General features: G+C 37.8%; 2 protein-coding genes across 4 annotated transcripts in view; one reads left to right on the forward strand and one right to left on the reverse strand.

Annotated features, from left to right (window-relative positions):
- Positions 1–645: 645 nt before the first annotated feature.
- LOC130929978 (CYFIP-related Rac1 interactor B-like) lies at positions 646–18,217 on the forward strand. 2 transcript variants are annotated; one of them, XM_057857628.1, is made up of 10 exons: positions 646–909; positions 10,365–10,454; positions 10,519–10,746; positions 12,254–12,390; positions 14,501–14,578; positions 14,645–14,761; positions 15,871–15,950; positions 17,450–17,576; positions 17,649–17,719; positions 17,792–18,216. In XM_057857628.1, exons 2-10 carry the CDS (start codon positions 10,382–10,384, stop codon positions 17,859–17,861), a joined length of 981 nt encoding a protein of 326 aa, XP_057713611.1. In that variant the 5' UTR covers positions 646–909; positions 10,365–10,381; the 3' UTR covers positions 17,862–18,216. The 2 variants fall into 2 exon arrangements, with proteins under 2 accessions (XP_057713611.1, XP_057713612.1); XM_057857629.1 differs by lacking the exon at positions 646–909 and having other exon boundaries at positions 10,368–10,454; positions 17,792–18,217.
- Positions 18,218–21,028: 2,811 nt separating this feature from the next.
- Positions 21,029–26,337, reverse strand: part of rasal2 (RAS protein activator like 2) — a 37,173-nt gene continuing 31,864 nt past the window's right edge. For both annotated transcript variants that reach the window (XM_057857621.1, XM_057857620.1), the window contains exons 17-19: positions 25,115–25,255; positions 22,095–22,385; positions 21,029–21,816 (exon numbers count right to left, since the gene is read on the reverse strand). In XM_057857621.1, the coding sequence (XP_057713604.1) occupies positions 21,664–21,816; positions 22,095–22,385; positions 25,115–25,255 (585 nt within the window). In that variant the 3' untranslated portion in view covers positions 21,029–21,663. The remainder of the gene's footprint in view (positions 21,817–22,094; positions 22,386–25,114; positions 25,256–26,337) is intronic.

Below are 26,337 nucleotides of genomic sequence, written 5' to 3' on the forward strand. Positions count from 1 at the left end.
GACCGGGCTTCTCACCCTATCTCTAAGGGAGAGCCCGGACACCCTGCGGAGGAAACTCATTTCGGCCGCTTGTATCCGGAATCTTGTTCTTTCGGTCACGACCCACAGCTCGTGACCATAGATGAGGGTAGGAACGTAGATCAACCGGTAAATCGAGAGCTTCGCCTTTTGGCTCAGCTCCTTCTTCACCACAACGGACCGGTGCAGAGTCCGCATCACTGCAGACGCTGCACCGATCCGCCTGTCAATCTCCCGCTCCCTCCTACCCTCACTCGTGAACAAGACCCCAAGATACTTGAACTCCTCCACTTGGGGCAGGATCTCATCCCCAACCCGGAGAGGGCATGTCACCCTTTTCCGGCTGAGGACCATGGTCTCGGATTTATGTATGAAATGAAATGTAAAATATATGAAAGTCTAATGTTTATCAGTACATTACAGAAAATAATGAACTATATGCTAATTTTTTGAGAAGGATTAGAGTATTTTCATCCTCCATTGCAGGATTGGGCACCCCTGCTCCATAGCCAAGGACCATGACAGAAACTCTACTTGTCTTTTTATCTTCATCCAGCAGGTGGCAGCATAGGTGCAAAAATCCCGACCACTGACTATTTGAACTTGAAAAAAGATGAAGTGTGCTTTGTTCTTTTCGTTGTCGTTGTTGTGACTGTGTCAGAGTCTGCGTTCGATGTGATTGTGTTTTGAGACAAGTTCTAGTGGTTTTTGGATGTGACGGCGACGCTGCGTCTACGCTCTTCTATTGGCCGCCGTTTCAGGAAACGTTTCCTTTTATAGTGAACGGAGCGTCGAGTTGCCCACTTCCGGCTTGTCGGCATGTAAGATCACCTGGACCCGCTTGCCAGCCAGCCAGAGCCGAACCCCGCGTCCGTCGGACTCCGGGCTAAGGTGAGAACCGCGGTGGGGCGGGTGCGTTCGGGGGTCTCGACTGCTGTACTCTCCTATCTGCTTTGGGCGGGTGGGTCGCGCCGGTCCAGACTTGTCGGCTCGCTCGTGCTGAGACTCGAACACTAAACTTACTATTGGGTACATTATAGGTTGCAAACACACACACACACACGGGAACTTCAAGTATTGGCTGCTGCATGTATTCATTTTGCAACGGACTATTACTGATTTAAATGCGACTTTCATTTATTCTTTAAATTGCTTTATTTTCTATTCGTCGATTCTTTTAGTTTTGATGGTTTCTTGTCGATTTTAATGTGAAATAACGCACACTGAGTTGGTCTTGCCACCCTTCCTTGATGATAAACGTCCAATTATCCTTCCGCTTTGAATTGAAATGAGTTCATCACTAGTAGACGTCCAATCCATTTGAAGTGTGAGGGCTGACAGTAGGCCTGTCGCGATAGCAAATTTTAATGTGCGATAATTTATTTAATAAATTATTGAGATATGCGATATTATTGCATCCCTCTAATTTAAAAAGATTTTTTTTTTTTTTTTTTTTACAATAACACTGTGCGAATACAGTATATATTAATAGATCACGTACACCCATTTAAACGCAGTAAATGTTTACTCTTAAATTCAAAAATACTTTTTAGGAAATCACAACTAAAAACAGTAGACCATGCCTCTTTTAAGTAAAAAGACAACAATATTAATACTGCACAGAAACACAGAATAAATAAAATGTGTTTTTTAAGGAAAAAAAAAAAAAATCCACTTAATAATTTAAGCATCAAGGCCAGGGGTGTCCAAACTTTTTGCAAAGGGGGCCAGATTTGGTGTGGTAAAAATGTGGTGGGCCGACCTTGGCTAACGTCCTTTACGTAGAACAATATATTTAAGCAAATTTTACCAAGATCTTCTGTGTGTCACATTTGCTTTATTTTTTCAAATTAATAATTTCAACAATCTCGCAACTAGCCTTTGTGGCGTTCTCTTTCGACTCTGGGGCTCTTGCGGAATGATGCTGTTTTGAAATTAAACTAGCTTCAAGTTGCTTTAATTTCTCGGTGTGTATCTTCCCTGTAATCTTGTCGCACATGTCAGCGTGTCTTGTTTGGTAATATCGCCTCACATTGAACTATTTAAAAACAGCGACTGTCTCTTTGCAAATGAGGCAGACACAGTTGCGTATTTTAGTGAAGAAATAGTCCAATTTCCACCTATCCTTGAAACGTTGGCCGTCGCAGTCAACTTTCTTTTTTTTTTGTTGATTGTCGCCATTTTAGAAAATTGGAAATACCGTATTGGCCCGAATATAAGACGGCCCTGATTATAAGACGACCCCCTCTTTTTCAAGACTCAAGTTTGAAAAAAAGACTTTTTGAGCACCAAATTTATTTTTATACAGAAAATAAGTACAGTACATCCGAAACAAATGATTATAACAATATATTTGAGAGAAAAGGCATGTTATTTTGCCTCATTCAAATCTTAATATCTGAACATTTAAATATGTAAATTAAAGTGCAATCACATTCGTAAATGAATGGCTTCTTATTTTTGAATTGTAAATAAACCAATCTATTGTGATAAAACAACAAAATTGCAATAACTGCATTAACCATCAAAGTGAAGTCTAACTGTAACTGCAGTCTTGAAACAAATCTGATTAAGGAAAAATATTGCAATAAAATAATGCAAACTGGTTAAACTAGTAGCTGAGATCTGCCATGACAGAACATCGCTTCAGTGATATCTGGCCCCATCTAGCGTCGTGAATGGGGAGAGTAGCTGAGATCTGTCATACCAGAACATCGCTTTAATGATATCTGGCGACATCTAGCGTCGTGAATGGGTATAATGTCTAGACCGCGAATATAGGACGACCCCCTCTTTTTCAATCTTATTTCAATGCAAAAAACACCATCTTATATACGGGCCAATACGGTAAATGTAAATGTTAAAATTAAATGTTGTTTAGAGTACTGCTGCCTTTTAGTGGGTAAATGAGAAGCAGCATTTAGTGTGTAAGCTACTTCATATGCTGGTAGCAGTACTGCTGACCAATTTATTAAGTCTGTGTGCGGGCCAGACGTTATTGATTTTATGAAAGAAGCTGAGGGCCGAATGAAATTTGACCACAGGCCGCATTTGGCCCCCGGGCCGGACTTTGGACATATCTGATCTAGGCAAATGAAAACTTTTCCCCTCATAGCTTCTGCTATGGCGTTCCGTGTGTAATACAGTGGTACCTCTACATACGAAGTTAATTTGTTCCAGGAGCTTGTTTGTAAGTCGAAATGGTCGTATGTCGAGCAGGATTTTCCCATAAGAATACATTATAAGTCCATTAATTCGTTCCACAGCCCAAAAACCCACACTACATCCTTAATAAATACTGCTGTTACTATTGCAAATAGCAATTACAAAGAGCAAAACAAATAAAATATTAATAAAAATCAGAATAACAATAATATAATACTAGTAATTAGAGATGTCCCGATCGATCGGCATCCCGATCACGTCATTTTCAAAGTATCCGAATCGGCAAAAAAATATCGGCCATGCCTTTTTTTTAATATATATACATTTTTTAATTAAATTGTTTCTAATTGTATTTAACGTTACAGACGTAATATGTTACACTTATCCAGAGTCTTTAGTTTAGGCTGAAGGTAGGGTTATCAAATTTATCCCAATAACGGCGGTAATTAATTTATTAAAAAAGTATCACGTTAAAATATTTAACGCAATTAATGCATGCGCTGCACGACCTACTCACGCAATGTCGCGCTCAATCTGTAATGGCGCCGTTTTACCTATATAGAGAGATAAAACGCAGCGTAAAATGAGTAAGAGTGAATTTTGGCAGCCTTTGGAGCTTTTTTTTAATTGGCTAAAGCCTTACAATCCCTCTCCCTACGATTAAAAATATAATGGGAAGCAATGTGGGGAAGCAAGGTAGCAATTGATCTTTTTCTTAACACCTCATGTTATTTCTCCCAACGCAGAGAAGATATATCAATTGGTAGCACTACGCACAGTCATGGTTCCACTTCCCATCATGCATTTGGGCATGGCCTTCAGTATCATTTACTGAAAGCTCAACAAATACACTAGATGGCAATATTTAGTCACAATATACAAAGTCACAAGTCTTTCTATCCGTGGATTCCTCTCACAGAAAGAATGTTAATAATTTACAGTAAATGCCATCTTGAGGATTTATTGTCATAATAAACAAATACAGTACTAATGTACTGTATGTTGAATGTATATATTCGTCCGAGTTTTATTCGTTTTTTTTCTTAATGCATTGCCAAAATGTATATGATCGGGAAAAATTATCGGGAATGATTGGAATTGAATCGGGAGCAAAAAAAAAAGCAATCAGATCGGGAAATATCGGGATCGGCAGATACTCAAACTAAAACGATCGGGATCAGATCGGGAGCAAAAAAACATGATCGGAACAACCCTACTAGCAACAATGATAATAATAATACAGTACAGTACCTGTAATAACGTAACGAATCGGGTTCTAATGTGGCAAACTTTTTTCGCTGTACCTGAACGCACCGTGGGGCTGACGGCGAGCGGGAGAGCGCTATTTTACTTTCTGTTGCGATCTTGGTGTCAACAGCAGTGGACACTCGGCAAGTTGATGGAATAAATGATTAGAAACCTGACGTAGCTGGCGATTTCTTTGGCGATGTTACCACAATAAGAACTGTCACCTTAACTTATAAAGACTGGCGAACGGAGGAGGACCGCCGGCCGAGATCGACATTCTACAGCCCTACTGTTGACCCAGTTCATGGATGCACACACCATGCTTATATTTTGCTATCATTCACATCTTCATTTCAATGGTAAGCGTCACCTTTTCTTTTTTTTTCTCCACCTGGTCTAAACTAAAAAAATAGCCTAAACCATCTGGCGGGCTCTGGCATGCCGGAGATGGTCCGCAGTCAATCCGGAGCACTGACGCGGCCGGTATACGTTGAACAATAGGATATAATGGGAACAAATTGGCCCCAGCGCTATTTTTTTTCCTGACCCGGAACGAAAATGCATTTTGTGTAGTTGGTAATAGGGAAGCCGAACTTTTAACAGCACATCAGTCGCACGCGCGTACACACGTGCACGCGAGGCGATAAATCGCAGCGGGAAAATTACCGCCTTCATTTTTAGTTACCGTGCGATAAATGGAATTATTGCATATTGCGACAGGCTTAGCTGACAGCATAGTCGGAGTTTGACTTTTGGGGCAGGGGTGAAAGTGGGCCAGAACGGTCAGGAACGCAGTTCCGGTATAAGATTCAGAGCTGGAATGCTGTTTCGGTACACGGTGCTCTGTCTCCGAAAATATGACGGCAACTGTCAAAACGTTATTTAAAAAAAAAAATGCTTAGCTGCCACACATGTATTTCATCCCTAAGAAGAAAACAATCTACCAACATCAGATTTACATACACAAGCTTTAACAGCAAGCATAATAAAGGGCTTGTGTAGCGTAATCCTTTTCCACCAATATTTATTATTTAATTCCACGGACGGCATGGATGTTTCCCCAGCTGCTGCAGTTATCTGAGTCTGACGATGATGAGTCACGTCACTGTGCGAATGCACGCAGCAAAGCAAAACGCCTGGACTCATTTATCCGTTCAGTTGGCTGACATACTGATGTGATCAGCAGAGATGGTTAGCTCTGATTGGTTCTAATGTGCATGTTTTCTGGAACAGCAAAAAAAAAAGGTTGAATTGATGCGACAAAAAAAGGGCAATGCAACATAAAATGGATCAAATCTTTAAGAGCAACGAAAGAGTTGAGGCTTATTTATCATATTTAGTTCTATTTGCTCTGATGGGGAGGTTCAGAACATCTTAGCTGTCAATGTGCACTTTGGACTTATATTTGTTCATTTATGTTAGGCTACTTATTCATTTCCTTATGATTTAAGAAAGTCAATGTTTGCGCGATCTTCAAAATATATTCCATTTCACTCTGCACAATATAAGTCATTTGTACTTATTTTTCTGAATGTATTTTATTTATATCTTTATTATTAAAAAAAAAAGTAAATGTTTACATTAACTTCAATTTTAATATACTTCCTATGTTCTTAAGTAGTTAAAATTGAGATATGGCATTTAGTATGTGAGGAAATGAAGGAAAATAAAAATTAGGAGATGGAGGTTGGGGTTATTGCTGTTTTTGTTAACTTTTATTTTGCAAATCATTAAAAAAAATACAATTTTGAATGAAAATCAGTTTTTGTATGTGTTATAGAAATAACTGTGCTAAAACAGTTTTCTTTGCATTTCAGTAGTTTAGGAGAAAAGACCCCCCCCAAAAAAAAATAAAAATAAAAAAACTTAAGAATAAAAAATAAAATTTCTGGCTCTGTGGCGACCTTCACATCGGGGAGTTCTGGCAAGAAATTCTAGCCACTTTCACCCATGAGGGGGGGCACAACATGTTGATGACCCCGAAACGCAGTGTCAGCAATAAAATTAACTTACAATACTTACGAACTACTACTTACAAACTTACATAAAGTTTGGAGCCTTGGCAATATACAGTATATCGCAATGTTATTTTTTTCCAATATCATTCAGGCCTAATTTATATATATTTTTTAATTTTTAAGGGATAAAAAGTAACAAAATAATCCTGAAGTACAATGACATTGCCAAAAGATGCAAAAATAGATACGTTTTATACTCCGCAACACTCCTGGAAAAAGCGGAAAAGGAAGTACTGTTAAACGAGTACAGTACTGTAAGATGTTTGGAACTTTTGTTAAAAAAAACAAAACAAAAAAAACCCTTTTTTTTTTCGGAATCGGATCAGGACGCTGCACCGTCAGATTCTCAAAATCAGGTGACTCGGACTCGGGTGCAAAAATGTGCGTTTAGGACATCCATAGTCAGTACTTGTCTAAATCCACCACCAGTCATAGGGGTGTACTTTCTCTATTGTGATAGTCATTGGCTGTCATTGACAGTGACAGACAAGCCATAGATGCTAAGAAAAGCACTTCTTTTACATTAACCACACAGAAACTCTCATATTATAACAATTACAGAGACACATTAACAACCTTCCGACTGTTCTAATTGTTCTAAAGTTTAACGCATTAGATGTCAATGACGTCAATGTTGTCCAGACGATTTCAGTCCAACGAAAGCTTCTTCAGACTGATGTGTTGAAGTGAGACGAGTGTTAAGAGTGAAAGAGGAAGTGATGAGGTTTGGGCTAAATTTAAAGGAGAGGAAGTGAAGCCTACTGATCTCAGGTCAGGTGCATTGGCTGTGTCAAGAACACTTCTTTGCATGATGAACTCATTCAGTTTAATTGACAGTAATAGACATCAATGCTCGATTCAGTCCAAATGGGTTTGACAGCTAGTGCCGTCAATGGTGCTGAAGGATGAGCAGTCACTGCCACTCGTCACAGTTGAAATGAATTGGATGTTTGTCATTGTCAATGGCAGGCAATGAATGAATTTTGGGTCGCTTCCTTGTTAATTTTAGGCGACTAGTGACTCATTTTCTGTTGATTTGACGGTATTTCTGGGTCAGTTCCTGTTAATTGCTCACTTAGTTTTGGGGCACTTTTGGATGATATTTATGAAGCAGATATTGTTGATCTTTAAATTGTCCAAATCCTCTTTTTTTGAGCTTCAAAATAGGAAATACTAATAGTATACCATAATTTTCGGACTGTAAGCCGCTACTTTTTGCCTTCATTTTGAATTCTGCGGCTCATAGTCCAGCGTGGCTTATTTGTTGATTTATTTGGGTTTGTAGGTAACACTTTATTTGACAGCGGCGTCATAAGACTGCCATAAGACCGTTATATTATGACATGAAACTATCATGGACATTACTGATGCTTATGTTATATATTCGGTGTCATCCAGAAAATTATCTCACTAACTCCATTTATGTCCATCTCGGATTTTTACATCTATTCAAAGGTAAGATAATTTGCCGGATAACACTAAACAACATCTGTTATAAGCATTCATTAATGCTCATTACAGTGTCATGTCATAATTATGATGGTCTAATGACAGTCTTATGGTGCCACTGTCATATATAGTGTTACCCAATACCATAACTAACAATTAATGAAACAACTGGAACAGTAACTGAAGAAATAATTAGCACAGAACATGAATTTTGATTGTCATTGTACATCTGTAGCGATGCAATAATAATGGACAACAGCAGTGTTGACAGCAGGTAGCAGCAGATGTTGACTCTCTCCCCCAAGGGAGCAGTGTTGGCCAAATGAAGCTTCTTGAAGCAATGAGGCTTTGCAGACAATTGGTTCAAAGCTTCATGGTAGTTAATTTGATTTTATAAGTCTTATGACGCCGCTGTCAAACAAAGTGTGACTGCTTAATATCTTTTGGTGTAAACATCCCATAATACAGTGAGGACAGCTGTGGCTTATAGTCCAGTGTGGCTCATCTATGAACAAATGCCGTTTTCGTGCCAAATTTGGTGGGGGGTGGCTTATAGTCAGGTGCGCCTAATAGTGCGAAAATTACGGTATTTTTTAAATTTTTTGGGGGGGACAGAAAAAAAAAATCAGGAAATATTCTTTGTTTTTATTATATACAGTGGGGAGAACAGGTATTTGATACACTGCCAATGGGAAAACTCATTGGCAGTGTATCAAATACTTGTTCTCCCCACTGTATATGTGTGTTTAGATGTTTTGCAAAAGGAAAAAAATCAATAATTGTTCCCATTATTTTTGAATTTTGTATATTTTTAATTTTATAAAATTGATGTACGGTTTTAAACCAAGAAGAAAAAGGGCAAGATAGTAAATATTCTCATTTTTAAGCTTTTTTTTTTTTTTAATTGAGAACAACAAAAAAGCAATCTTATTTTAATTCAAAATGCTGGTTCGTTTCATGGAAAAAACAAAAATAAATATGCTTTTAATATTGTATTTTTAATAAAAATAAAATGGGCAAAATATTGTAAATATTGTCTTTTTTTTTTTTTTTTTTTTTAATTTCAGAACAACAAAAATAATTCAAGTATTATATTTTAATTTTACAAAATACCACTAATTTTTAGGGTTGTTCCGATCATGTTTTTTTGCTCCCGATCCGATCCCGAATTTTAGTTTGAGTATCTGCCGATCCCGATATTTCTCGATCCAATTGCCTTTTTTTGCCCCCGATCTAATTCCAATCATTCCCGATAATTTTTCCCGATCATATACATTTTGGCAATCCATTAAGAAAAAAATGAATAAAACTCGGACGAATATATACATTCAACATACAGTACATAAGTACTGTATTTGTTTATTATGACAATAAATCCTCAAGATGGCATTTACATTATTAACATTCTTTCTGTGAAAGGGATCCACGGATAGAAAGACTTGTGACTTTGTATATTGTGACTAAATATTGCCATCTAGTGTATTTGTTGAGCTTTCAGTAAATGATACTGTAGCCATGCCCAAATGCATGATGGGAAGTGGAACCATGACTGTGCGTAGTGCTACCAATTGATATATCTTCTCTGCGTTGGGAAATAACACAAGGTGGTAAGAAAAAGATCAAATGCTACCTTGCTTCCCCACATTGCTTCCCATGATATTTCTAATTGTAGGGAGAGGGATTGTAAGGCTTTAGCCAATTAAAAAAAGGCTCCAAAGTGCCAAAATTCACTCTACTCATTTTACGCTGCCTTTTATCTCTCTATACAGGCAAAATGGCGCCATTACAGATTGAGTGCGACAATGCGTGAGTGGGTCGTGCAGTGCATGCATTAATTGCGATAAATATTTTAACGTGATACATTTAAAAAAAATTAATTACCGCCGTTATCGGGATAAATTTGATAACCCTACCATAAGCCTAAACTAAAGACTCTGGATGAGTGTAACATATTATGTCTGTAACGTTAAATACAATTAGAAAACGATTTAATTACAAAATATATATGTATTAAAAAAAGGCATGGCCGATATTTTTTTGCCGATTCCGATACTTTGAATCCCGATCGATCGGGACATCTCTAGTAATTTTTTATAAAAAGGAAAAAAATATAATTGATAATTAATGTAAAATAATAATATATAATTATTTAAAAATAATTATCCATATTTAATTTTTAAAAACTGATTTTTATTGTTACATTTTCAAAAAACGAAAAAAGAAATGTTAATATTTAAAAAAAAAAAAAAAAATTAAAAAGGAAAAAAAAACCTGAAATATTACCTGATTTCTGTAGTGGAAAACTTGAAGTCAATTCACATGGTTTACATTTTCGGGCTGGATCTGCCCCCTCTTGAGTTTGACACCTGTGACATATGTAGACAGTATGTATATATGGGACTTTATTAAATTCTTTAAATGACCAAAGAACCACTTGCCTTATAAGGTTTGTTTTGTGTGTTAAAGGTTTTGTAGGTGCCACCATGGGGAACTTGATCAGGGTTCTGAGCAGAGACATCGACAACAACGCGGGAAACTTCTTCTTGGACTTTGAGAGTAAGAAAGATTTCACACTCTCCTTCTCATGCGCAAAACGGAGTCTAAGCTGTCCCTTGCACAGGCGCTGAGGCGTCGCAGTCGGAGAAGGAACTCTGGGAGAAGGTGGACGAGGTGCTTACGGAGGCTCAGGTCATTCTGGAGCAGCTACAGGCCTACACAGGCGCCGGAGAGGAGATCCGACTGGCCATCCAGAGTCCCGGCGCCGAAGGCGTTCAAGAGAGGGCGTGGGCTGCCGTTCTTCCGCTGGTGACCAAACTCAAACGCTTCTACCAGTTTTCGCACAAGCTCGGTAAGGCTGTCCAATCATCCTTTCACTTTTGATTTCAATGAGTTTATCGCTAGTCAATGGCCATCAATGGCAGACAATGAGATAATTGGTCCCTCTGTGTACTCATGTAACTGGTAGGAATAGGAACCTCTGGGTACCTCACGATACGATAAAAGGCTCATGATAACGATTATCTGACAGTGTGGCAATATGCTGTAAAAAATATCAATACATTGGTCAGGAAGTAATTCTACAATACATGTTGTCCCCCGGGTTAGGAACGAGTTCTGTTATGCTGGCGACGCAACCCGAATTTCCGCGTAGGTCTGAATGAACCCTTTAAAGCTACACTAGGTAGCTTTTTAACCTTTACGAAATATTTTCATAATATTTGTGATAATATGTCGACTGACAACGAGTTTAATGACACCTCTTTTATATCTTGAAGGGGTCTGAATCACTTTCACCGGCACTAATTAACTTTGAGGAGGGTGGCAAAAGAACTACAAATGTGCTGACTAGGGCTGCAGATATTATTTGAGTAGTCAATTAATCGATGAACTAGTTAGAATAATCAAGGAATCGGATAAGGAACACAAAGAGTTAAAATACCTGAGCTGAGCCTCAAACGGTAAAAAAAAAAAAAAAAAAATTAAATGAGGATCTAAATACAACAAAAGAACAATTGGGTAACCTACGTAGCAAAAGTACGCTAACTTAAATGCTATAAAATGCTAACGTTTTTTTTTTGTTTTTTTTTAAACAAATGGTCCAAACACATATTCTCACAAAAAAAGGCTAAATATACCTATAAACTAAATTACGAATGCATTAAAAAACAAACAAAAGCTCATGTTGGTCTTACAGAGAGCAGCTGCATTCAGCCACTTGAAATGAGTTCACTGTTGCCATTGTAGGGCAGTGTAACCAGCCAAATGAATAACACTAAATGCAAACACCTTCAAAACAAACCATTACAATACCACTTTAATTAAACGTATACTAGAAGCAGCAAAATTTAATTTGAATCTTTTTTTCTAATCGAATTGAGTTAATCGATGCAGCACTAGTGCTGACAGCTTTACGGCATACGTCACTTCCCCCTTTCATTATGAAGATGGAAGTTGATGCGAACGCTTTCGTGCCAATTCTGCAAAGATGGCAGAGCAACAAAAGAGACAAAAAGTTTTGTCTGAGAAGGAAAAAAAAGCCTGGCTTTCACTCGCCCCCCCTTCAACCGAACTCGAGTTTTAGGTGGGCGAGCCACTAGGTTGCCAACAGTCATATGCTATTGTTTAGCCACAACTGGATTCATTACCTTAGTACTATTCATCCTTCCTGTGAACCAATTTATCCATTTACTCACTCAGTTCTCTAATCATGCTGCCATTCACTCATTCCTTTACTCATTGGCTGGCATTGACGGAAACATCCAATCCATTTGGAGCGGGATGGGCTACTCCTGCTCCAAACACATTGGACATCAACGTCAGCCCACGAGTGAAGAGATGATTGTTGTTCCAATCAGAAAGCAGTCTGAGGTGCCTGCTGAACGCGCTGACGGATCCGGAAGCCCCGGCGACTCAGCATCTGGAGAAGAAGCAGGCGCTGGCCCGCCAGTTGGCGCTCATCCTTCACTTCACGCTGCGTTTCGACGAGCTTAAGGTCCAGATACGCTTGCCCTATAACCTCGCCATTCCTCATGGACTACCGTATTGGCCCGAATATAAGACTTTTTGAACACCAAATTAATTTTTATCCAGAAAATAATTACAGTACATCTGAAACAATTGATTATAACAATATACTTGAGAGAAAAAGCATGTTATTTTGCCTCATTCAAATCTTAATATCTTAACATTTAAATATGTAAACTAAAGTGCATTCACATTCGTAAATGAATGGCTTCTGGTTTTTTTAAATGTAAATAAACCAATCTATTGTGATAGAACAACAAAACTGCAATAACTGCATTAACCATCAAAGTGAAGTCTAAACATTGCAATAAAATAATGCAAACTGCTTAAACTTGAGAGTAGCTGAGATGTGTCATGATAGAACATCACTTCAATGATATCTGGCGCCATCTAGCGTCGTGAATGGGGATAACGTCTAGACCGCGAATATAAGACGACCCCCACTTTTTCGGTCTTATTTCAATGCAAAAAACACCGTTTTATATTTGAGCCAATACGGTATTCTTTCCTCACGCTTACCTTCGCTTCTTGCGCTCTCGAAGGTCTTTTCATAGTGCTCCCCGGTCTTCGTCTTCTTGTTGGCGTTGTCCTCAATTGTGTTCCTTTATCATAATAAAAATAGTAATAATAATAGTAATGCATATAATATCAAATGGCCTTTCAGAACACTTAAAAGTCGCTGTACAAGAAAACAAAATAAACGTTGACAAACAACAAAATCATGTATCAGGAAATTAAGAAGCTGGGTATGATAATTCGAACAGGTTTTAAGTCTGGATTTGAAAAGTGAGAAAGTTAGGTAGATCAGGAGGCAGCGAGTGTTTGGCTAAACGCTTTTGAACCGTAGGTGGCAAGATGAGCACGTGGGACAGAAAGGTAGAGGGTAGAAAAGGAGCCGGGTGTTAATAAGTAGGTAGGATGGGGTCGGATCGTCAAGAGCTTTGAAAGTGATGAGTACCATCCCAAGAACACCATCCCTACTGCGAAGCATGGGCGTGGTAGTATCATGCTTTGGGGGTGTTCTTCTGCACATAAGACTGGATGACTGCACTGTATTAAGGAGAGGATGACCAGGGCTAAGTATTGTGAGATTTTGGGGAATTACCTCCTTCCCACAGTTAGAGCATTGAAAATGGGTCGTGACTGGGTCTTCCAACATGACAACGGCCCGAAGCAGTGTTTCGATTCAAAAACTCTGTGTAGCATGTCTCACCGAGTGTCAAGACACGGCTGTGAATGGCCACAGCCGGACTTTGTGGGGATTTTATGGGTGAAACACAGTAATATAACAAGGGTCGCAATGCAGAAATCGCAGACATCAAGGAGTGGTCGAGATTTTCCTTTTCAAATTTTTTCCCAAATTTTTTTCTTTGTTTGGATCGATTTTTTTAATCTAAAATATCGGGTTAAATGCGACGGTAACAAAAATAAATAAATAAATAAATAAAAATACAATTAAGCGATATCTTTTTGCTTAAAAGTTTTAAATGTGAGTGAATAATTATATAGTCTTTTTTTTTTTTTTTTTAAACAAAATATTAGACATTTCTAATAATAAATATAATTACTTTTTTTTATGGCTGGGTTGCACAGTGTCTGTAAACGGGGGTGCCCAGGGTAAAACGGACAAATAAAAATAGTTCGGGGGCTTAATGTGCCATGAAACTGCTATGGCAGCATATTGTTCTATCAAGCACAACAGTTCTTTTGGCTTAAAATACAGCAGTTTATTTTAAAGAGGGAACTATTTTTTCAGCCTTGTCTGTGCTTTCCACCATATATATATATATATATATATATATATATATATATATATATATATATATATATATATATACGTATATTACCTGAGGGGCAATGATATCCCCTCTCTGTCGCCTCACTCCTCCATCCAATCGTGGTGTCTGATCATCCTTCTGCTGTAAACTGAAATGAGTTTATCACTAGTAAACGTCCAATCCATTTGAACGGGGAGGGATAGCAGCGAATGAACGAATGTTTATTATTTATGCCAGACCATGGATTGGACGTCCATCGCCGTCAACGGCAGCCAATGAGTTAATTTTGGCATTTTTCAGATGACAATCCCGGCCATCCAGAACGACTTCAGTTACTACCGACGCACAATCAGCCGTATGCGCATCAACAACTTGTGTGTAAGAAGCTTGCCCGACGTGAGCCGCGTCAGCGTTGCCCGAATTTGACGCGCCCTCGGTCTACAGGGCGACACAGACGCCGAGGTGAACAACGAGCTGGCCAATCGCATGTCTCTGTTCTACGCCAGCGCCACGCCTATGTTGAAGACACTCAGCGACGCCACCAGCAAGTTTGTCGCCGATGTCAGTACACACGCAATCCACAGCTAATTGATGATCGAATTTATCGACGACTATTTTGATGGTCGATAATTCTTTTTGGACAGATAATTCTGTTTTATTCATTTTTTTAATATTTTGATTTTCACTTAATTTGATGTAAAAAACATGAAAATATGACATAAAATAACAAATATTCTCTTTAAATTTACATTTTTTTAAATGTATTTTTAAAATATTTGAAATAATACAGTATATTATTTTGTAAGAAAAAAACAGTAAATATTCTCTTTATGTACTCATTTTTATATACAGTATTTAAAAAATAATTTGTATTAAATTTTAAATAAAGCAAAAGAAAAATAAAACTACATATTCTCATAAGGAAAAAAAATAGTATTGTCTTTATTATAGGAAAAACAGTATTCTCTTTATGTACTCATTTTAAATATATTTTTAAAAAATTGATTTGTATTAAATTTTAAATAAAGCAGAACAATGAAACTAAACATTCTCTTTATTATGATAAGAAAACACAGTAAATATTGTCTTTGTACTTATTTTTATATGCATTTTAAAATTTTTATTTTAAATTAAAAAAAAAGTCATTTTTTTAAGATAAAGAAATAAATTCAAACTCTTTATTCATTTACTTTAAAAAAAAAACATTTTGATTTGTATTTTAAATCAAAACCGCCAAAGAAAAAAACAAAACAGTAATTACTCTATTATTATAAGAAAACAGTATTCTTTTTGTAATTAATTTTATATGTATTTTTAAATTTTGATTTAATTTTAAATAAGAATTTAAAAAGTCAGTATTTTCTTCATTAAAGAAAAAGAAATTAATCATCTCTTTATTCATATACTTAAAAAATACATTTTCAGTTTGATTTGCATTTAATTTTAAATCAAAAAAGCGATGAAATGAAATTTAAACGGTAAAAATTTTCGTTACACGCACTACGTTCTAATCTTTATTTAAAAAATAAATACTAATGATATGAATAATAATAAAAAAAAAAAAGGCGGATTATCTCATCGCAAAAATCATCCGTGATGTCACGTGACGTCGTGATAATGAAAGGCGTGTTATTTGCCTGTTGTCCTGCGGGTGTCGCTGACGTTTGCAGAATCCCGACGTTCCCGTCGAGAACACCACCGACTGCCTGAGTACCATGGCCAGCGTCTGCAAAGTCATGCTGGAAACACCGTGAGTGCTCCAAAACCAAGCATCACATGGTACATTCAGAATTTGAAGGGGCTGCCACTGACGGCCCCGGACGTCCAATCCATTTTGACTGACTACTATGAAAAACAATCAACTTTACTAATGGAGTACACCTAAGGTGGATTTCTTCATTTAAAATGTATTCATTTGGTTTCATTAACATTTTATGAATGTGTTATGTTTTTTATTCATTAGAAAATATGTAGAAATATAAAATCGTTATTTTACATTTAACAGCTAAAGCATTGGAGGAATAGATATGTAGAAATACTGTAGTATTCAAAAACAAATACTATTGAAATTAAAAATTACAGCTAAAAATGTGAAAATGATAAAGATATAAGAAATAAAAGTAAATATAGGGCATTAATTAAAACTAATATACTTTTTTTTTTTTAATGTTTTTCTTTCGTGTTTTCATTCCCTATATTTTTTAAAATTGAGTATTTTCCTTTTTTTTGTAACATTTTAAACAATTCAATCTATTTTCTAGTTTTAAAATTTGTTTTCCAATTTTTTGTTACATATTTAAAATTTCAATCCATTTTCTATTTTTTAAATGTAGTATTTTCCTATATTTTGTAACATTTTTACATTTGTAATCCATTGTCTATATTTTTAAATTTAGATTTTTCCAAATTTTTGTTACATTTTTACCTTTTTCTATATTTTTCTATTTTTTAAATGTAGTATTTTCCAGTTTTTTTGTTGTTGTAACATTTACATTTTTTAAATCAATTTTCCATTGTTTTAAATTGAGTATTTTCCAATTTTTTGTAACATTTTAAAAAATTAAATCCATTTTCTGTTTTTTAAATTTAGTATTTTCTATTTTTTATGTTTTGATAATTTTTTATTAATTTTCTATTTTAAGTTTTGCGTTTTCCAAATTTTTGTAACACTTTAAACATTTAAATCAATTTTCTACCGTTTTAAATTTATTTTCCAATTCCAGTTTTGTTAAACATTTATTTTTAATCAATTTTCTATTGTTTTAAATTGAATTCCCTTTTTTTTGGTTACATTTCAAAACTTTTATTCCATTATCTATTTTTAAATTTAGTATTTTCAAATTTTTTTATGTTTATAATTTTAACCCATTTTCTATATTTTTCTTTATTTTCGCATTTTCCAATTTCTTGTTAAATTTTCTTTTAATTTTAATCCATTTTCTGTATTTTTTAAACAATTTTTTTGTGATTATTTTCATGTACTTTGTATTATCCAATGCCTTTGATGCATATTTGTTTGATGTAAATTCAGGCATCAAGGGGTAACACTGTAAAGTTCCTTTTTTGTTGAATTTCTTTTTTTTTTTTTCAATCATTCCCTGCCATTGACACCGACAGACGTCCAATTTATTTCAAATAGTCTGATATTTCAATGCTATTGACAGCATGGATGGACTTCAATCGCCGTCAATGGCAGTTGCCAATATTTTTAGGCTTCTTTTTTTCCCCTCCCCCCCGCTTCCTGCGCAGAGAGTACCGAAGCCGCTTCAGCAACGAGGAGACTTTGTCGCTTTGTCTTCGAGTGATGGTGGGCGTCATCATCCTTTATGACCATGTGCACCCGGCGGGCGCCTTCGTCAAGACCTCCAATATCGACGTAAGGGCGCGTTTGCCAAGTGTGTAACGAAGAGAAGCAAAACGCTGATAATTTTTGGTTACCACCCGGCAGATGAAAGGATGCATCAGGTTACTTCGAGAGCAGCCGGCGAGCAGCGTGGAAGGTCTCCTGGATGCGCTCAGGTAGAGGCTCATGCTCACTGCTCGCTTGCCATTGACCTACATGGTAAACTCTGACCCCGCTCGCTTCCGCAGGTACACCACCAAGCACCTGAACGATGAGGCCACACCAAAACACATTAGGAACATGCTAAGCAACAACTGAGCGACAGCGCCTCCTTCTGGACCGGTGTGATGAGTTTTGTGGTTGTGTTTTATTTTTTTAATTGATTTTATACAGTTTTTGGTCCCTGATTTCAAACCTTCTATCATTTTTTTAAAAAACTCCTGTATATTGAGATAGCATGATGTCATTAACTCCCTGGCTGCCATTGATGGCGCTAGATGTCCAATCCTTTTTCACTGGGAGGTGTGAATGGACGACACGGTAATTGGCACTGAAACATGAGCAATCACAGCTAGTCCCAGTTTAAATTAATTGGACATCTATTGTTGCCAATGGCAGCCGATGAGTTGTTAATAAATGAATATTGATATTGGAAGGAATTTTGTCTGTGGATGATCTGTGTTGCTATATTCTATTGTCTTGCATGCATTACTCACATGTTTGGAAGGGAGAGCCAATTGGCCAACTCTCAAGTGGAGATAGAGACATCTCGAGGGCGATTGGTGGTTTTACGATCAATGTGGCAATTCAGCACAAATTGGGCCCCATCTGTTGGCCAATATGTGCACTGCAGGAACAGATCGAATTATGGCGATAATGATAGGCATGCAAAATGTTGAACGTTTTATATTGTTTTGAGGATATAGATATCGTACAAGACTAGTTGTCAGCATTATCGTGTCATAGTTTACTTTCACATATTGGAGCAATAACCATCTAAAATATGGACATTGTTATGTTTTAGAGTTGTTTGATGATGACTTTTTAACCGATATCCTGTTATTGTCCAACAAACAAAAAAAATCGCATCCTGATACCAAACCGATGCCGATATATGCGGTCGTGGACTTGACATACTGTATTATAGCTAATTGTATTGTGATGCTCCACTCAATGCTTTAATAATAATAATGCTCATGTAACAAATAGCAAGCATCTTAGTTTAGAGATATCTAATGGTCAATAAGCATAACTGCTGCGCTAATATGTGACCAGCCCTTGTACAAAGGCAGAAGGCATTCAATTTGGAGGCACCAAAACTGATGTCGATATTATACGATAGCATTTTAAAATGCTTATATCGGCCAATATTTTCGTCTACGTGTATCCGATAATATCGGACCACTATTATTTTGCTACATATTTCACCCAAAAAAAACATTGCTTACAGTGAGGAAAAAAACTGCGTACTCTGCACTGGTCCGTTGCAGTGAACGAGCTCAGCCAAAAGAGAAAGCTCTCGATGTACCAGTCGATCTACGTTCCTACCCTCACCTATGATCCACAGCTTGTAACCGAAAGAACAAGATCCAGGATATAAGCGGCCGAAATGAGTTTCCTCCGCCGAGTGTCCGGGCTCTCGCTTAAAAAAAAAAAGGGTGAGAAGTTCAGTCATTGGGGTCGAGGCGCTACTCCTCTGCATTGAGAGGAGGCAGCCGAGGTGGCTCGGGCATCTGGTTCGGATGCCTCCTGGATAGGTTTTCCGGGCATGTCCCACCGGCAGGAGGACATGGGGACAATCCAGGACACGCTGGAGAGATTATGTCTCTCGGCTGGTCTGGGAACGTCTTGGGATCTCGCCGGAGGAGTCGGTTGAAGCTTCTGCCCCCGCGACTGTATCCCTGATTAAGCGGTAGATAATGGAGGGGGAAAAAAACCTATGGCCAAATTTGGATTCGGCACCCAAAATTATGCCAGAACCAGTGTTGGCATTAATACGAGAATTTTTTTGCTGACCAGTGTCATTATTCATTAAGCGCATTTGGTTTGTTTCTTTTTGTTGACATCCAAGTTGATTTTTACTCTTTTTAAATAAATTCAATAGACTCCACTATCAGTTGACAAGACAGCTCCCACAGACATTGTGCCATGCCTTCCCATAGGGGGCCAACCCAGGCAGAATGTTGAATTGGCTTTGACTGTGATAAACTCAAACACACACACACATTCTAACACCCGGATTTCGGTGGAAATAGGACGAAGGTTTTACTGCATCCAAGCAGGCAGGAGTGTCTCAAGATTGATTTGGTCGTGGATTCAAGGTAATTATTATATTAAATAGAACCATGCATGCACCTTGACACGTTGTGAAAAAAAAATCAAAGTATATAATATAAAATCTTTGGCTTGAAATATTTACATAAAATGAAAACTGCCCGTTTTTTGTTTTACGTTCATAGCTATAGAAATTCCGCGATTTAAGCATTTATTTACAAGAATTTTCAACTTATAAAGCTCTTCGTTTCGTGACGGCCGCCATGTTGGTTTACACAATACCGTAACTTTTGCTTGTAATATTTACGTAAAATGAACAGTAACTGCCTGTTCTTTGCTTTTAACCAAGACTCTAGACTGTTTTACGTTCATATTTATAGAAATTCCCTGATTTTAGCATTTATTTACAAGAATTTTCATTGGATTTTGTATCGCTATTGTATATAGAAAAATGCAAATGTTTTTGTTGAGCAAAATTAAGATGATTCAGCATGTTTTCCTCTAGTATTATGATTTGAAAATGGAGTGATTTATTAGTTGTTCAAAACAAAAACAAAATGCCATTTTGGGCAAAAACTTGTATGTTAAATATTACTATTGATCCTCAAAATATAGGTGATTATTTCTGCATTTGGGGATTTTTGTGCATCTTGCGAACAGTTTGAGAATTTTATAGCCATTTTAAATTTTGTTATACCATATTTCTACTAAAAAAAAAATAATCTGGATTTTTTTTAGGGAACAACATTTTTTTTTATGTCCCGGCTCATGGGGACTCATATATGCCTAGGCAAGTAGGTCCCAGTTTTTGTTTTAGGTCGATAGTAGCTTTGGTTTTGAAAAATTTTTTTTTTTTTTAAATAGGCCCCCTACGGATCGGCCCCGAGTCCAGTCAACTGATAGTGAAGTCTAATGCAAATTTATTGCACCCTTGGTCAAACGTTTCGAGACACGTCACCATTCAGTTGGATGGGAAGGAATCTCAAAACTTGTGACAAATTGAGATAATTGAGACAATGCAAATTGAGGTCTTATTTTTTTTACCCTTTATAGGGCAATTGACTATTTTTGGTCATTTCAAAAAAATAAAACGGATAAAGACCTGGCATCCAAATAACGGGGGCATTACATTATGCGTCCCATTTAGTAAAGGACAAAATGTCATGTTCACGTACAGTATGTGCACGCTAGGTCACAATGAGTCATTATGGTCTTATTCATTTAAATGTTTATGCACAAATACAATGATAAATAAAGAATAACATGATAATAAAAACAAAATAAGGCAAATTAAAATGAACAAAATGAAATAAACTCTGGTCACAGTCTCCGAAAACGCGCTGAAATATATATATTTTTTCCCTCCATAGTATTTGACTCTAGCTGTCGTTGACAATGATAGACATCCGATTGATTTAAAATGGGAAATCTGGCTATGAATGTTCATCTTATAGTGTTTTTGACAGCGCTAGACAACTAATCCATTTTGACTGGGAGGGGCGAATGAATGAATGTTCATTCGCCCCTCCCAGTCAAAATGGATCGGACGTCTTGTGTCGGCAATAGCAGCCAATGAGTGCCCTATCAAGAGTTCAAAATTGAATTCTACATTCTTTAGTGTCACTTTTCATGAGAGATGATGCAACAGCCTCAACTTTCACACTTCAGTAGCTTGAACAGGAAGCGGAGAAATAAATTAAACATTGAAACAAGCAGATCGAAACGCGACCGCTTCAAAAAATAAAAGACACATCAAACATTAGAAAAATTACAAAAGTTGGGTTTCGCAAACATCAACACCCGTACAGTAAACCCGGGTCTCGGCCCCTCCTCCGGTCCTGACCTATCAGCAGCCGCTGTTTTTGAATTCTCCGTTCTCGGTGATGGACAGCTTGGAGGGGTTGCGTGAGTGCGGCGCAGCGCCATAGCGCTCCTTCACCTGCGTCAGCGCCGCCATCAGGCGGGCGTTTGTCGCGTCCAAAGATGCGATGCGCTGCTCCTGATTGGACACAAGGAGCCAAGAAAACATTCAAATTGATGGAGATAGATGTTAAAGTTCACTTTGCAACACAAATCATGGCTGCCTTCGGTCAATCAGAATTCTCAATTTATCTCATGTATCTCAAAAACCTATGTACTGTTCGCAGTGCGAACGCAGGACTACTATTGGCTTAACACGTTGGTGGCGGTGTTCAGTTTACCCACCCGCAGGTTGTTTTTTTTTTTCCACGTCTGAAACACCTTAAAGTTAACGCCAATGATATAAAAGTACCGTACCTGAGCGTCGATGACATCCTGTTTGGTTTCAATCACCGCCTGCATTTCGGCGTGGTCGCGTTTTAGCTCCTCCTCCACCACCAGCAGCCTGCAAAGGATATCGTCGATCTGCTGCTGCTTGTGTTGGCGCTCACGTCGCCGCCTCTCCTCGCTGGCGTCCAATCGAGCAGTGTAGTCGGCGCGCATGTTGCCGATGGAGATTTCCTGCGCCTGCAGCCGGCGCTCGTACTCCTCCAGGCGGCGGCAGGAGGCGCGAAGGAGATCCCGCAAGTGCCACACCTCCACCTCGTACTGCCCGCAAACACACACAATTTGAGGGAGGGGGCCCGGATGCCATGTTGGATGGGGGCAAAGATGACAAAAAGCAAGCGATCTGGCCAGAAAAGGATCCGATGCTAATCTTTTAGTGCTATTAACGGCAATTGACGTCCAATCCATTTTGACGAATTGACTGACTTGTTCATTCGACACCTCTCAGTCAAAATATATTGGTCATCTATTTCTGTCAATGGGTAATTTTTATTATTAATGTTATTCTTTTACTAAATACCACTGTACATGCACTGTGAATACTATACAAAAACCTGGGTTCACGCTGAATGATTAAAAAAACACTGAAATTTATAGGTCAAAAGTTTTGAGACAAGTTATCCCACTGAATGGTCAAGTGTCTCAAACCTTTTGACCGCGGGCGTAAGGAGATGTGCAAGAAAAATGTAAAAATACCAATTAAAATGAAATGTATTTCAAAATTAATAAATGAAAAAAATACATTCACTTTTACAAGGTAATAAAGGAATACTTGAAGAAAAAAATGAAGAGCTAAAAAGTAAAATACAGTTAGTCCCCAGGATATGAACGAGTTCCGTTCCTAAGCTGGCGGTGTAACCCGAATTTCCAACTAAGTCGGAATTAACCCTTTACATAGGCTTCGTAATGTATTAAGGAGACACGGGTCATGGGGCCGATTCATAGGGGGCCTACCTCCGTAAAAGCTGACAGAGTGGAAACTCAGACAAAGAGCTTTTCCCGTTTAATATTCTTGTGAATATATGCTAAAATCCCTGAATTCTTTATAGATATGGATGTAAAAGAGTCTCGATTCTTGGTTAAAAGCAAAAAAAGTGCAGTTAGCATTTATTTTACGTAAATATTGTGAACTAGTACTGATGCACAGTCAGTAAGCAAATTAGCGGCCGCCATATGACAAAGCTTTTTCTGTTGAAAATTCTTGTGAATAAATGCTTAAATCCCTGAATTCTTTATAGATATGCACGTAAAACAGTCTTGATTCTTGGTTAAAAGCAAAAAACCCCCCCCAAAAAACGGGCAGTTAGCATTTATTTTACGTACATTAAATATTGAGAATTTTGATGCTAGTCAGTAAGCAAATTAGCGGCCGTCATATGTACACAAACAGCTGTTTCCCCTTGAAAATTCTTGTGAATAAATGCTTAAATCCCTGAATTCTATATAGATATGGACGTAAAACAGTCTTGGTTCTTGGTTAAAAGCAAAAAACGTGAAAGCATTTTTTAAAGTAAATATTGCGAACTATGAGTCTAGTCAATAAGGAAATTAGCAGCCGCCATATGAAAACAAAGAGCTTTTTTCGTTGAAAATTCTTGTGAATAAATGCTTAAATCCCTGAATTCTTTATAGATATGGACGTAAAAGAGTGTCGTTTATTGGTTAATAGCAACAACAAAAAATAAACCAAAACGTGCAGGTAGCATTTATTTTCCGTAAATATTTTGAAGAATAAATAATGCCAATGCTGTAGTGGCTAATTTCTCCCATTGAAATTTTTTTTTTTCTTCACGTTTCTAAATGCATGCAGGGTACGAAAAATATAGTAATTACCTTGAATCCTCGAACAAATCACTCCTGCGACAATCCTTCCTGTTTGTATGCTGTACACCTTTCATACTTTTCAACCTAAATCCAATGTTAGATCGCTGCATGTGACCTACTGCTGATAAATGAAGCGGAGTGTTGGACGGCCCCCTTCGGGAAGGTGTGACGCAGTGAATGGGGAATGTGTCATGTCAATACATTATGAAGTCTATGCCCTTTAAGTACCCCTAAATCTCATAATAACTATGCCAAAAATGTATTATACGTCATATTGATACAATAATGTAATAAATAAGATACTGTGAGGTACGTTGTGTTAAATGCCATTATACTCAATGACTATTCGGGCTTTACTCGTGAGTGAGCCGCCTTGTTGAGAGAAAAGGGAACTGTAGAAAGAGTATGGAGGCGAGAGAAGAAGGGGCATATCATGGCCGTTCCGGTCGCCTCTCTCAATGCGAGCCTGCCGTCTAAATTCAAACAACCAGATCGGAACTCAGAAGACGAGTGGCGCCGGGGGAGAAGCAGCAGCATGAAAACAAGGAGGCAGGGCCTGACGGCAAATCTCTCGCCCGAAAGGAACTGCAGAACGGCGACGACGCTGCTGGGGGAGGAGGGCATCCTGACATGAAGAACGGCAATGGGAACTAGGTACTGTTTAAGCGACAGAAAAAAAAAAAAAAAAGACTGGAGACAAAAATGACGGACAAAACTCGGGCTTTGTAAAGTCGAAATCACGTAAGTTGGGTACTTTGTAACCCGGGGACTACCTGCACAAATATTTTTATTAGAAAATAAAATATGCGATGGAATATGTTCATATTTAGTCTTTTGAGAGTTAAATTAGGTGAACCGATGCAAATTTTCACTCACTCTTGAATGCTGTATTCCATTGTATATTAGCATTAAGCAAACATGTATTTTTATCTTCATGCTCAGGAGGCTCTTTTGAGCATTAAATAATGCACAATAATGCTAATTTTCCACAAGCTTAAATAGTGTATTCTATTGTATATTCATATGAAGCTAAGATACCTGTTTGAAAATTTAGTACATTTGGACTTCTAGCGCCATCAACGATAACCAATGAGTTAAAAGCGGCCAGCTCAAGCATGTGAGCTCAGCGAGTGACATTGACTTTCCCTGTCGAACTGCCCGTTTACCTTGTCCGAATGTCCTCCCTCCTCTGGGCCGCCACTCTCAGCATCCGTAGGTTTCCCCCGCTGGCGGTCCTGGTGATATTGGCCGTTGCCAAGCACCCAGGCAGCCGTTCGCTCCACGGGAGACATAGCGCACGGTGACGCCTGAAAACGGAAGGATGATTTCCTTACTGAGTGTGCGTGCTTAAAATTATGAAAATGGCCATCAAGTATGTTTGTGATTATGTGGGACACTTTCATAAATATATAGAGATATATATGTATGTATGTATATAAAATATAATAATTACATAAAGTATAAGTAAATGATATTTGATTGGAAAAGTATTGATTGTCATTTATTTGTTTTTGCACTACTACAGGTCACTGGAAATTTGTTGTGAATGGGTAAATTTGACTTTGCACTACTCTTTATAGCAATGGAGGGTATTTTTGCATCTTTCTTAACTCATTGGTTGCCATGGACAATGCTAGATGTCCAATTCATTTGGACCAGGAGGGGTGAATGAACATTTGTTCATTCGCCCCACGGAGCCCAAATGAATGGCGTACCGCAAGCAACACGTCACTTCCGTTCATTAATATTCATGACGTTAGCTACTGTTGCTAAGGGGGACACGCCACTGTTTGCCCCTAATGTGTACGAAGGAGAGCTAAACCTACCAATTCTCTCTGAAAATGATGTGCCTGGTGCCAAATTCACTGGCAAAGATGTGGAAGAACATAAAAATGTTCAGTTAAAGAGATGGCTTGAGTGTTGAAGGCTGAAAAAGACGGGGGAAAAAAAAAAACGAGCCGACCTAAGCATAGCCTTAGCTTTTTTATCAACGCAACTGACAATGACATTCTCCTGTTTCAACAAGCTATCCTTTTCCATCAGCCCTGTCTTTCTTATATATCCTCTGGTTGTCCTACGTCTTGGACCGTTCTTGGGGGTAATTTAGTTAGCTTTGTGTAGCGATCGCGAATGCTACTCAGTGAAAGCCAACAAACACTTTAAATTTTTTCATTGATAACAAATCTTAATTCTATAATTTATTTACACTTCCCCCTTACTAAAGTTGTTATATACAGTATATGTATGTGAATGTGTATATATATATCTCAGGGGTCGCGTTAACCGGATATTTTCCGTCGTTGACCGGTTTTTTAAAACGGTGACGGAAAAAACTGAAGTCCGTCCGTCATTTTGACAGGTTGCAATTCACACCCCAGACCACAGTGTT

The sequence above is a fragment of the Corythoichthys intestinalis genome, chromosome 14 (assembly GCF_030265065.1).
Source record: "Corythoichthys intestinalis isolate RoL2023-P3 chromosome 14, ASM3026506v1, whole genome shotgun sequence".
NCBI lineage: Eukaryota > Metazoa > Chordata > Actinopteri > Syngnathiformes > Syngnathidae > Corythoichthys > Corythoichthys intestinalis.

Coding starts and splice junctions, on each gene's coding strand:
- LOC130929978 (XM_057857628.1), top strand. CDS start 10,382: ATGGGGAACTTGATCAGGGTTCTGAGCAGAGACATCGACAACAACGCG. Junction 17,577..17,648: donor TCAAGACCTCCAATATCGAC/GTAAGGGCGCGT, acceptor ACCACCCGGCAG/ATGAAAGGATGCATCAGGTT. Junction 17,720..17,791: donor GGTCTCCTGGATGCGCTCAG/GTAGAGGCTCAT, acceptor TCGCTTCCGCAG/GTACACCACCAAGCACCTGA.